At 40.1% G+C, this 12,283-nt stretch overlaps 1 protein-coding gene across 2 annotated transcripts in view; it reads right to left on the reverse strand.

The window, feature by feature from the left end:
* Window positions 1–520: 520 nt before the first annotated feature.
* Window positions 521–12,283, reverse strand: part of slc8a4a (solute carrier family 8 member 4a) — a 30,214-nt gene continuing 18,451 nt past the window's right edge. For both annotated transcript variants that reach the window (XM_012920828.4, XM_004557304.5), the window contains exons 7-9: window positions 7,439–7,538; window positions 5,777–6,049; window positions 521–2,331 (exon numbers count right to left, since the gene is read on the reverse strand). In XM_012920828.4, coding sequence (XP_012776282.1) covers window positions 1,952–2,331; window positions 5,777–6,049; window positions 7,439–7,538 — 753 coding nt within the window. In that variant the 3' untranslated portion in view covers window positions 521–1,951. The remainder of the gene's footprint in view (window positions 2,332–5,776; window positions 6,050–7,438; window positions 7,539–12,283) is intronic.

Here is a 12,283-nt window from a genome sequence, read left to right on the forward strand (position 1 = left end):
TTTAGGAACCTAACATTAGCTGGCATCATGTTAGCTTATAACCATTTGTTGTTGTTTGGTTTGTTCTTGTTGTCAGCTGTCCAGAGAAAGGATGGTTATATGTTTAATCTGTTGACAATATCAGGAATAAATAAGCATGTTTGTGCATGGTTTCATGTTTTAAAGCCCTCACTTTAGTTCAGGAGATGAAGCTAGAAGTCAGGAATGATTATTTTTTCCAGATGCTAGCTGTCTTGTCTTTCTTATTTGCATTTTTGCTTTAAATGGTGATAGACTCCACTTCTCCGATGATAAAACACAGGTGTCATCCCTCATAATTGGAGCCTGACTGTACAGACATGAATTAAAATTTCTCTCCACAGCACATGAATGCCTTTACTTTAGCATGCTAACTCTTTGGCTAGTCTCTAGCTGACTGTACTTTTAACTTTCTTAAGAGTAGTTTGTGAGAGTCATTGACGACCTGGTTTGTATAATCTAAACCATCGTTCAAAAAGTTAAATTAAGATGACAAGGCGTCTAACGGCATAATAAATGAGCAACATTTATTTCCACTTTTTTTATACATTAAACGTGCATATCAATAAAACTAAAATCGATCATATAAATACCTCTACTATTATACTGTTACAATAAATATGGCTCTACAGATTCTAGGTTAAATAAAAAACAGATTTCAGTATCAACTGCGGTGCAACACAAGGAGACACTCTCGGGACACACTGTACATGTCTTCTCTTTTAGCACATTTTCCATGTCAAATGATGGACTTGTTTGGTGATTGCGATATGATACAGTGTACTCCACTCTCATTTAAAAGAGCCCGTTTGCTCTCTGCTGTGCTTTTCCTAAAAGAGATATTGTTGAATAATGTTCACAGTGTCAGCATGACAGATAAGAAAACTGCAGTCCTTTTAATATCCATATTCAAATTCTGTTTCTCTTCTGTTACCAACAAACCACCCCGTACCATTTTGTGGAGTCAAAATGGAGACAGTGCCATGCTTTTTGACAATTTATGCTGGAGTGCAAAGGAGCACACACTCACCACCTACACACACGCATACACAAAAATCATAAATGTGCTTAAAGTATTTGTACAATTAAAAGCAGGCACTCTGCTCCAGGTTGGCTTAAAAAAAAGGCTATTTTTCCAAAAAAATCTTGGCTATGTCAAACATGACAGTGCACCAGGCAGTGAATAGAGTATGATACAGCTGTGATTCACATGTACACAAACACATCAACACATCAACACCCATGTCAAAATATTACATACGGTACTTTAAAATATATTACTAAGAAACTGTTGTTATCTGATAACGTGCAAAACTAAGCACACCTTTCACAACACTCTCACGCACAATGTTCATCTTTTACATGATATACAATGAATAATTGTACAGACTAAGTAATAAATATCATCTCACAAATATGTTTTACTGGTCACTTCTGTCTTCCACTTAATGTAAATGCCAAGTACTATGTAATGCCGTCCCATGCACCATCTTTAAGTTTCCGCTATATAACAAAGGCCAAAAAGGAGAATTCTTCTAGACGTTTTCTTCAATCTTGTGCTTTCTTAACATCTACAAACAGAGAGAGAAAGGATCCAATGCCAAAAGCTGTCTGTATGCATCAAGTGGCAGAATATAATTTATGGTGATAGAAATGATTAGATAAATGTGTCATGTGATATAATATTTCAAAAAAGGAATAAAGTCAAGAGAGCTTCATTTTCAGTGGCTAAAGCTATCCTTCACAGCATAGGTGGGAGCAAAGTACCAAAGTCCAAAGAATCAGAGTCAGTCAGATACTGTGCCGTATTAATAATAACTAATGATACAAATAGTTATAAACCTTTGTGAAAATAGACAAAAACGGAGAGAAAACACGTTCAGTAAATTGTAAAAACAAGGAAAGGGCTTGTGTCTGTGCCTTTCCCTCTGTCTCAGAAGCCAGGCACGTGGCAGTACGCCTCCAAGGAGGACAACAGGATGTAGATGAACCAGAGAGAGAGGAAGAGGAAGAAGGTGAGAAGCTTGGCTGTCCGTGGGCCACCGAGCTCTCCTCCAGACACGGTGGGACGTCGGCGGTAGAGCAGCACCAGCACGCACACCAGCGCCATGATGGTGAAGAGGGTGACAGAGAAGGCCAGGGACCCCGGGTTCACTTTGAACACCTTGCCTTTGGTGTACCAGTAAACTGCTGCAATGGTCCACGCCACTCCGATGCCTAAGAACACGTTGACCGCATTGCTGCCCGTCACATTTCCAATAGAGGCGTCAGCATATTGATCCTGGATGGCAGCCACCTTACTTGCAAAAGTGTCTGTAAAAGAGAGAGAAATAGGCAAATATATATAAGTAATCAGTAATGTGCACAGACTGAGTACAGGTGCCACAAACACCAGGGACTGTACAATAAGCACTACATGTATTTAAGGAAATTCAAGCCTTAATTTAGGAAGTACCGCCATTATTATACTGTATATAGTTTACCAATTTCAAAGGCTCAAAAATAATTGACTTACAAGTAATTTCATGGCCAGATGAGGCATATTTACCAAATTAAGCCATTAAAGATCTGGAGTTGATTTAGTAGTTGTGACTGGAACTCTTAGCATGTAAGTCCAAAGTGTCCGTGCAAGTGCAACGAGGCCATGATTAGGCTGAAAGTTCAAAGGAAAAACTTAGGAACACAGCCTAAGCTGTAAGAGTGGCCAAATCAACAAACTAGATCATGGTTACAACGAATAAATGGACTGTTCAGCTCAGCAATACCACACATCCCAAAAGACTACAGAAGACTAAAGTGTATGATTGCAGAAGTTATTTCTTGGTTGGTTTCATCGATTCTGTCAAGAACACTCAATAGGAGGTATAAAACTGGATTATTTTATGAATCTACAATCAAGACATGCTTTTTGGAATGGAAATACAAAGACAAGAATAACAAGGTGCAAACCTCTGGTTACACTTAAAAACATGAAAGTCTGATTAGGCTTTCCTGGAAAAAAGGGTTGTCAAAGAAAACAAAAATCATACTCAGATATAAATATATAAATAGATAATAAAATTAACATTGTATTAAGATCGTCATTTGAATCACTACTGATACAAACTCCCTCAAAAAGAGAGACTCAAAAACAAGCAGCAGCTGGAGATGGCTGGAGTAAAGGCCTGCCAGAATAATGCAAAGGAAGAAACACAGGATTAGGTGATGTCCATGTTTCCAGTCGTTGACTAAAAAGGGTTTTCATTCAAGTATTAAAAACAACACTTACATTTAAAGTGATATTAGTTGTGTTTCAAAATTGTCGTAAACAGTTATTGTCTTGATGCATGCTCAATCATCCAGGTAAGTAAATCCCAAAGGGTTGAGACACATTTTTTCTAAACACCACATCTCCTTGGCTTTTAAACATGTTGCGCCAAAAACTGGTCCACCTCAAGGATTGGGTCCCCTGACACAAGCAGAGTAGTGTAGTGTACTCTGTTAAGTACCTGGAGGATTGCCATGATTTATACATGGCAAACAACCTCTGGGGAAGTGGATGGCACAACCTCGTCAAGCCAGGACTCCGCAGTCTATTTACACCTAGAGGCCAGTGGACACTCTTTTAATGATGAGGATGTACATATCCTGGACAGGGAGGAACGCTAGTTTGAGCGCGGAGTCAAGGAGGCCATTTACGTGAAAAAAGGAAAGACCATCTCTGAATTGAAGGGGGGGGGCTAAGGGTACATCTTTCACCATCTTAAAATGCCGTGATTGCAGCCATTCCCCAACTCTCTGTGAATGGTACTCCTGGCCATTGATCAGTGGGCTTTGATCAATGGTCTAATTTTGGTCTAATGTTCATAATTCCACACATTGCCGAAAACCCAAACAGCACACGCAATAAGAGGCTTTATCTAAGCGTCCTGTTAATGTTGGTGGGGCGTCAGTTACACAATGGACCGAAAGCCAGCACAACAGAGCCAGCGGTGCACGGGCAAGAATTCATTTCTTACTTGGAAATTCGTCGAAATTAGTTGTGGTAGCTACCTGGGCTATGTGCCACTTCAGTATCTTTGATGTACTATTGCTGTGTGATTTATTACTATTAATGAAGGCTGCATTACAACCTGCTAGCTGCAAATAATCACGTGCAGTTCTGAAAGCAGACAGAAAGAAAACATATTACTGATACAGAAATAGTTTTCTACACGAGATCACTGCAAAAACTGCAGCCTTACCTAATGTCCACCCTACTGTTACTCATTTTATATTAAGATTTTAAAATCTAGTTGGTATTGCTTTCAGAACTGCACATGATTATTTGCAGCCAGCAGGTTGTTAATGCTATCCATCAAGTCTAACCTCAGCTAATGCTAGCTAACAATGTTAGCTCGGTGGCGAGTAGCCTTCAGTAATAAATCACACAGCAATATTACATTCATGTAGTTGTAAAAAGCAAGACAATATATTAGGTAATCCAAAGTATTCAGAATACGTTACTCACATTGAATAACTTAACGGAATTCATTACAAACTACATTTTGGGCCATGTATCCTGTAATCTGTAGTGAAAAATATTTTAAAAGTAACCTTCCCAACACTGTTTGTTGATCAGTGGTCATGACAATTTGCATATTAATGATTAGCAACCTCACAGCCCCTTGTCCAGTGGGCTAATTTCAGTCATTGTGCGATGTACTGTTTATAAAGCTGGGGAAACCTGCAGTCAGCTGAGACTGAAGAAGTCACTTGGATGAGTGACGAAACGTTTCTCCCACTGAAAATGCTGCGTCCAGATGAACAGAATCAACCCAGATTTTTGTGAAACTCAGTTATTTAAAGCTGAAAATAACACAGTTTTTGTGTAATATTGTTCTCATAAAACAATAGCCACCCATGGTGCTCTGTGTGTACGTTAATTGTTATTAGGCTGTTGTAGTCTTGTGGCCCTGCATTAATGATTAGAAGGACCACATCCTATATGTGGTTATGGGAATACAGCCAATAGCCTACTGTGAAACTGCAAAATAGAAAACTTTCTCTCATTGATGAAACATTGTTTGGCTCGTAAACAGATCTGACTTTTACTCACAGTAAAATAAAAATGGGCCCCCAGCTGTCAAGGAGTTCAGGACTCAAGAGAAATGCCGTTATGTATCAAATAATATATGTGTAGCTAATAAACTGTGACTCTGTATGTGACAGATCACTTGTCTGCAGTGTAAAAAAGCACAATGTTGTTTTCTGACTGTCAAGAATAATTATTTTTAAGCTGGCTAATTACTGAAGTCAAGTTCAGGGATCATTGAACAACTGAAAACACGAGAATTTGACTCTTATATTAAGACCTAGTTTACATTCATTAATGGTGACTTTTTCAAAAAGGGGGGCTTCATGGCTTTCTCTTATTTGGCACGGGATTTTTTAGGGAAGCATGAGAGGATAAGAAGGAGTCTCAAAGCGTGAGAGTTGGCAACCCTTGTTTATTAAACCAAAACCTAATTTTCATAGTCATTTTTTGTGTTCAGTGTTAGTGTTTAGGAAATAGCAAAATGGGACTATAATTAGGGCGAAACTAACAAGCGAAACAAGGTTTTTTTTTTCTGTTTACAACTTGTTAATATCCAAGACATGAGCTTTGGAGAGAATCCCTCTGACAGCACAGGTGGGGGAAAAGGTTACGCAAGCAGCTGCTTCTGCCACAGGGGAAAAGCCCAGAGGAGACACAGAACAAGGCCGCTGGTAGGACTGAACGACAAGCACAGATGCCCACCTGGAACAGAAGTGCCGAGGGCCACAAACACCACTGCGGTGACCGAGTCTTTGAGACCGACTGTGCAGCCGAAATGTGAGGCCAGGTCCCCGGTCACAGCTGTCAGAACGCCAATGAGGGAAATAGAGACAAAGAAGCAGGCCCAGCCGTTCCAGTATTCAGTCGGTGGGACGAAAGCAAAGAGGACCTTCCAGAAAACTGTCAGGAAGTGCATAATGTAATCAAAGCAGGACGGCAAGCGTTCCTCCCCGCTCTCCTCCTCATCGTCGTCACCTACCAAAGACAGAAAAGATGCATGAAAGCCTGCGAAACACAACCTTCATTTAGACCACTGTTTGGCTTTACAGAGCACCGTAAAGCCACCATGAAATTGATATAATTTTAGTTTCAGTTACTGTGTTTGTTCAGACACTGGCAGTTTTGGGAAATGTTCTACAGATACTGTAAAATGGAGAGAAGATTTAATATGCACTGCTGTTGGATGAAACTGTGAATGTGGATATTGTTTGGACAATGGCTGCTTTTGTGGTATGTGGCCATTCACGTTGTTATCATAGTCATTCTGTGACTGCTCTATACTGCTCCTGTTATCTACAGCCAAGAAATCATTGTTAAAGCCAAATGGGATTTGGACCAGTTGTGCTTAGATAAGAAAGACGTGCAACAAATACACCACAGGAGGACAGGAATACAGTGGCTTCAATACAGCAGTCATCGCAGTTGTCACAATTCAGTGCACTACACACATGCCCCCCGCTCGTAGTTAGTGTCACACCATTTAAAAACAAATGTGTCATCGTGCGACCAAAGCACAGCAATTAGTAGAGCTACCATTCCAGTGACAGCCATCGCTGAGGGCAGGAGATTACATTATAATTTATATTATCATCATATTTTTCATAATACAGCTCAGACCCAAACTGTGGAAGTGAATGAGCACTAAAAAATCCTGACTTTTCAGAAATTTTGTGCCAATTTGTCATCATATTCATCTTCATATTTTAGATCAGTAAAACCTTCAGCATCTTTGAGCAATCCTTTTCAAATCAGAGACATGCTGGAAGTGTACTTTCTATCTTAAATATGCACATTACAAATGCAAATCTGAGTTTCTCCATCCAGCAAGAGAGAGAAAATAAAGAAAAGAGTACGTTAACCAAATGACACATCACGGGAGTCTAAGTGAGCTTTTAGCCCAATGATTTGTGCACTAGTGCAGATCTAAAAGGTTCACAGACAGCTTTGGAAAGACCCCCCAAAAAAGATTCACCATACCACAAACATCGTCATAAATTCTTCAGAACCATTAATTGTTGAGGAAGAGCCGGCCCTTTTAGTTTTTATGATGAGCCTCATCATGCATTTTTAATAAACTGTCTGGATTTAAATGGATGAAGCAAATAAGCTCAGAATGATCAAAAATGAATTAAAATAGCATTTGTTTTTGTACGCTCTTTCAACCCTTTCCGTTAAACTGGGGATGTTTTTTTCTTTATGCAATCTTAAACGGAGCATTTTAAATTTTATTTTAAAGACATATCTAAGTGAGCGCTGCACAACAGGCGGACCGGGTGGACCGGATCCAGCCTGCAGGCTCAATCTTCTTCAGGACTGCCTTCAGAGGGATGAACAGATGAGACATTTCAGGACGCCGCGACTTACCTGCACTGACAGTGACGGCACTAACAAACTGCTCTCTCCAGCTGCTGCTCCCTACAACAAGAGCCAGGTTCGTTTTCTTGATCAGCTTGTCCACTGTGCTCTGCAAGGAAAGCAGAAGAAAGGTGCATTAACACACACTGAATAACATACTCAGTACAATCTTAGTGCTGTATGACACTGGGGACACTGATGTGGTGAATCAAGATACAATTACCAGCTTCTGTCCTCCCAGTGTGAAGCAATGGTGAGTCACCAAAACAGATGCGAGCACAAAATCCCAGTAGCCCCCAGGAGAAAGGGAGTGGGCAAGGGAGTGTGCGAGCATAAAGCTGCTTTAAAGCAGTGAAGAAACACAAGCCAACTCATAAAACTGCAGCTGTTAATATCACTGCAGTATCATGTTACAGCTTAAATGTTCCTAAATTGTCTCAGAGTGCTGCACCACCCATTTTAAGCTGAAGGATCAGTTTACTTGCGCAGAGGATTGCAGTATGAATCTGTGGTATCTGTGTAGCTCCAGCACAAGTATAATGGCGATGATGTCATAGTTATCTGATAAGGGTTAGCTCAGATTGTGACTGGAGACTACACATCAAACAGGGGGTTATTTATTTCATGATCACAAAAATAAAATGCCATCACTACATGTCAGTCATTGTTTTTTTGGATTATTGTTTTAAAGCCTTAAGTTGAGTGGACAGGTCACATTCTTTATTTATTTAATTATATTTGCCAGAGGTGATTAAAGTGGAGACCCGATGCTAGCTAGCTTTGTTAGCATGATAGCATGACACATTTATTAGCTGTACAGGTGTATTGCACAGCCACAGGTTCCTAGAACCATAATATTATTTCCCGTAATGAAAAAAACAAAATGCTAACACAGACTTCTTTTCCAGGACTGAAAAAAAGTGATTAGCCACTTGTATACAGCTCATAGCTGTTAGCTAATGAGCATGTGAAGGCGCAGTCAGATATAGGGTTGCCAACCGTCCTTTAAAAAACGGAATGGTCCCGTATTTAGAAACAAAAGCACACGTCCCGTATTGAGCTAATAAGGGACGCACTTTGTCCCGTAATACAGTGAGAATCAAAAGTGGTCTATAAATGTTTATGGAATTAACGCTTTGTTTGAAAACATAATTCCCAGCCCCTCTCCTGCTTTGTGACCAATGAGCTGATAGCACACTTATGACAATTCGAGTATGACAATTCAGATTACCGCTCATCTCATTGGTCGAGGAAAGGTCGCTTACGGAGAAAATACCGGAAGACAACAGATCCACAACAACAAGCATGGCCAACAAGGAAACAAACGCCGACACTGCGGTGCAAGTCTCGGACGACAGTACACCTAAAGCTGGGCAGACACTGCGATTTTTTCAGTCACGTTATTCAGCTCCTGCTCAAACTGCACGATTGACTCGCAGGGGTTAGAAGTTGGTGGGTCACAATGCAGGGTCTCACACTATACCGCCCGATGCTCTGATGCGACCTGAGAGCTCACACTGTGCCTCCATAACATGAAGGTTATAACAGAAAATCTGTCGCTCGCTCTCTCTCTCTGTCTTTCACTCACTCACACACACGCACACCACCACCATCAACTTTGCTAAACTGCTAATGAAAAACATTGATCAGGCAGCTGTGATTGAGCAGCAATGTAAATCCAACTATTTTCACGGTTGTTGTGGTCGTGATAATTTTGTGATGCCACATCGAAAAGGCTCGGATGAGCTTTCCAAAGTTCTACAAGTTGTGCCTCCATCGCTTGTGTCCAGATCACACGCTGCACAGCCGTGCTGCTCCATCTTTTTCACCACCGACGTTTACGTGTTTGCACGTGAGCAGTGTGAGCGGCTGTGGTGACACCCTCACGAGCGATTGATGATCAGGAGCTGCTCGAGTTGTTAATCGCTTCTCGTTACCCCACGTATACTACACGATGCACGATGAAGGCCAAAATCGGGCCGATCACCAAATCGGTCGCACGACTCAAAAATCGTCTCAAAATGGGCCAAAAATCGCACAGTGTAAGCCCAGCATTAGAGCAGCAATGTTTGTTTCCCTCAGAGAAAGAAAAAAAAGGCTGCAAAAGTACAGGGAGGAATGGGAAAAGGAAAACACCTGGCTGGGAAAATGCACGATAACACCTTTAAAGCGCACTGCACTGTGTGCCGGCGCACTTTTTCCATAGGCATGCTTCTAGTGGTGGGCACATGAAGAACATGAGGGGCGTGAAAGCTCGGGGAACCCTTAACCAATTTTTTGTCCACCAGGCCACGGCAGAAGCAGATATGGTATGTAAACACTGGTTTGTTTTTTTTAAACCCTCTGGTTAAGGTTAAAATGGGCATGTGCAGTGAATATCAGCGCTATGTGGCCAGAAGTGTGATAATATAATTTATTTTGTGTAATAAACAACTGCAAGGATAGATGATTACAACAAATAGATGACTAATACATAAAAGTAATACATAGATTAATAATGATGATGAGTTATGATGCGTAATCATGGGAACAAGTGGGTTTACAAACAGGAGCAGCTGATTAGCTTTAGAAAAGCTGAAATAATACCTCAGCTGAAGCCAAATGTACTAAATGCACTATATGTGCACTGTTACAAGAATATTTTTCGTTCTATTGTTTTCTATTAATTTATATAATTTTAAGTTAAGCAGGACAGAGTTCTTTTAAAGAAAGATTTACTTATATTCTCAAAAGTTAAGCATGACAGGCTTCTGTTTAAGAAAGAGACCTGTTTTACTGTGTTAATGTTGTCATTTTGAGCTAAAAATAAATGCCTAAATGATCATTTGTTTCCCATATGGTCATATCACAAAGAATATGCATCTGCTTAAATCAAATTCAAGTCAAATGGTTAAAAAATAATTTCACACAAAAAAAAAAGAGCTACAAAATTCACCACACTGGGAAGGGTGAACTGGCCACGAGGTGTCCCTTATTTATTTTTCAGGGAGTTGGCAACCCTAGTCAGATATGCCCCTTCCTCACCACTTGTGGTTTCAAAACACCAACATGGCATCTTGTAAATAGGCAGTACTTACTTACTAAATAGTAGTAAATGATGGAACATGTAATCTATACCACTACTGTTGTGCATTTATGACTCACTAGATAAGCACTGATTAGGCTCTATTCATGAACAGAGTCTATTGATGGATGAATCTTCTCTCTGTGTTAGGAAGCACCTGCTTTTTTGACTACTACTGAAATGCATTCGGCTAGCCATGCCTAGCTTCGACCTTCAAGGTAAAAAGAGCATTATTCTACCTGCAGGGCTTACAGCGGAGCACAAACATTTGTTGATTGACAGTTGTGCCGATATTGATGTTTGTGTACAACTATGTGATAAAGAATATGGTCTGTTGTTTATTACAGCTCATCCAAGAACTCCAGATTTGGTGAGTGACGTATTAGTATTTTATTAGCAGGACAAATAATCAGCAGGTCATTTTGTTGCTGCCATATAATCTATGGATGCTACTTGCTAACCAAGGTTGCTAGCGTTAGCTAGTACGTTAGCGCACCACTCTCTCATCAATCAGATTTTCAGCTCCAAATGGCACTGGCACCACAAATTTAGCTCACAGGCAGAGTTCAGTGACTTTTCCTATGTGTCAGCACCTACCCGTCACAGAAGACACCGTGCCTCTAATAGAACATAACTTAAAGTCTGGATATAACTTAAAGTGAATTAAATAAATAGTCATCCTCAGCACATTTTTCATGAATACCAAAATTAGCAGTAGCAATCCCAGTGCCTTTTCTTACCGGGCTGCAAATTTGTTTAATTCTGTTCTAAAGAGAGTTTCTGGAAATGAGCTTGTTTTCAGAATTAGCAGCATTTTTTTTCCACTACGTTTTTGGCTTGCTTCCTTGTCCAGTAGGGTTGCCAACTCCCTGAAAAAATAAATAAGGGACACCTCGTGGCCAGGGCCGGGCAACCCAGTTGTCTTCACCCTTCCCAGTGTGGTAGCTCTTTTTTGTGTGTGTGAAATTATTTTTAACCATTTGACTTGAATTTGATTTAAGCAGATGCATATTCTTTGTGATATGACCATATGGGAAACAAATGATCATTTAGGCATTTCTTTTTAGCTCAAAATGACAACATTAACACAGTAAAACAGGTCTCTTTCTTAAACAGAAGCCTGTCATGCTTAACTTTTGAGAATATAAGTAAATCTTTCTTTAAAAGAACTCTGTCCTGCTTAACTTAAAATTATATAAATTAATAGAAAGCAATACAACAAAAATATTCTTGTAACTATGCACATTTAGTACATTTGGCTTCAGCTGAGGTATTATTTCAGCTTTTCTAAAGCTAATCAGCTGCTCCTGTTTGTAAACCCACTTGTTCCCATGATTACGCATCATAACTCATCATCATTATTAATCTATGTATTACTTTTATGTATTAGTCATCTATTTGTTGTAATCATCTATCCTTGCAGTTGTTTATTACACAAAATAAATTATATTATCACACTTCTGGCCACATAGCGCTGATATTCACTGCACATGCCCATTTTAACCTTAACCAGAGGGTTTAAAAAACAAACCAGTGTTTACATACCATATCTGCTTCTGCCGTGGCCTGGTGGACAAGAAATTGGTTAAGGGTTCCCCGAGCTTTCACGCCCCTCATGTTCTTCATGTGCCCACCATTAGAAGCATGCCTATGGAAAAAGTGCGCCGGCACACAGTGCAGTGCGCTTTATAGGTGTTATGGTGACCTTTTCCAGCCAGGTGTTTCCCTTTTCCCATTCCTCCCTGTACTTTTGCAGCCTTCTTTTCTTTCTCTGAGGGAAACAAACATTG

Source organism: Maylandia zebra, linkage group LG10 (genome assembly GCF_041146795.1).
Source record: "Maylandia zebra isolate NMK-2024a linkage group LG10, Mzebra_GT3a, whole genome shotgun sequence".
Lineage (NCBI taxonomy): Eukaryota > Metazoa > Chordata > Actinopteri > Cichliformes > Cichlidae > Maylandia > Maylandia zebra.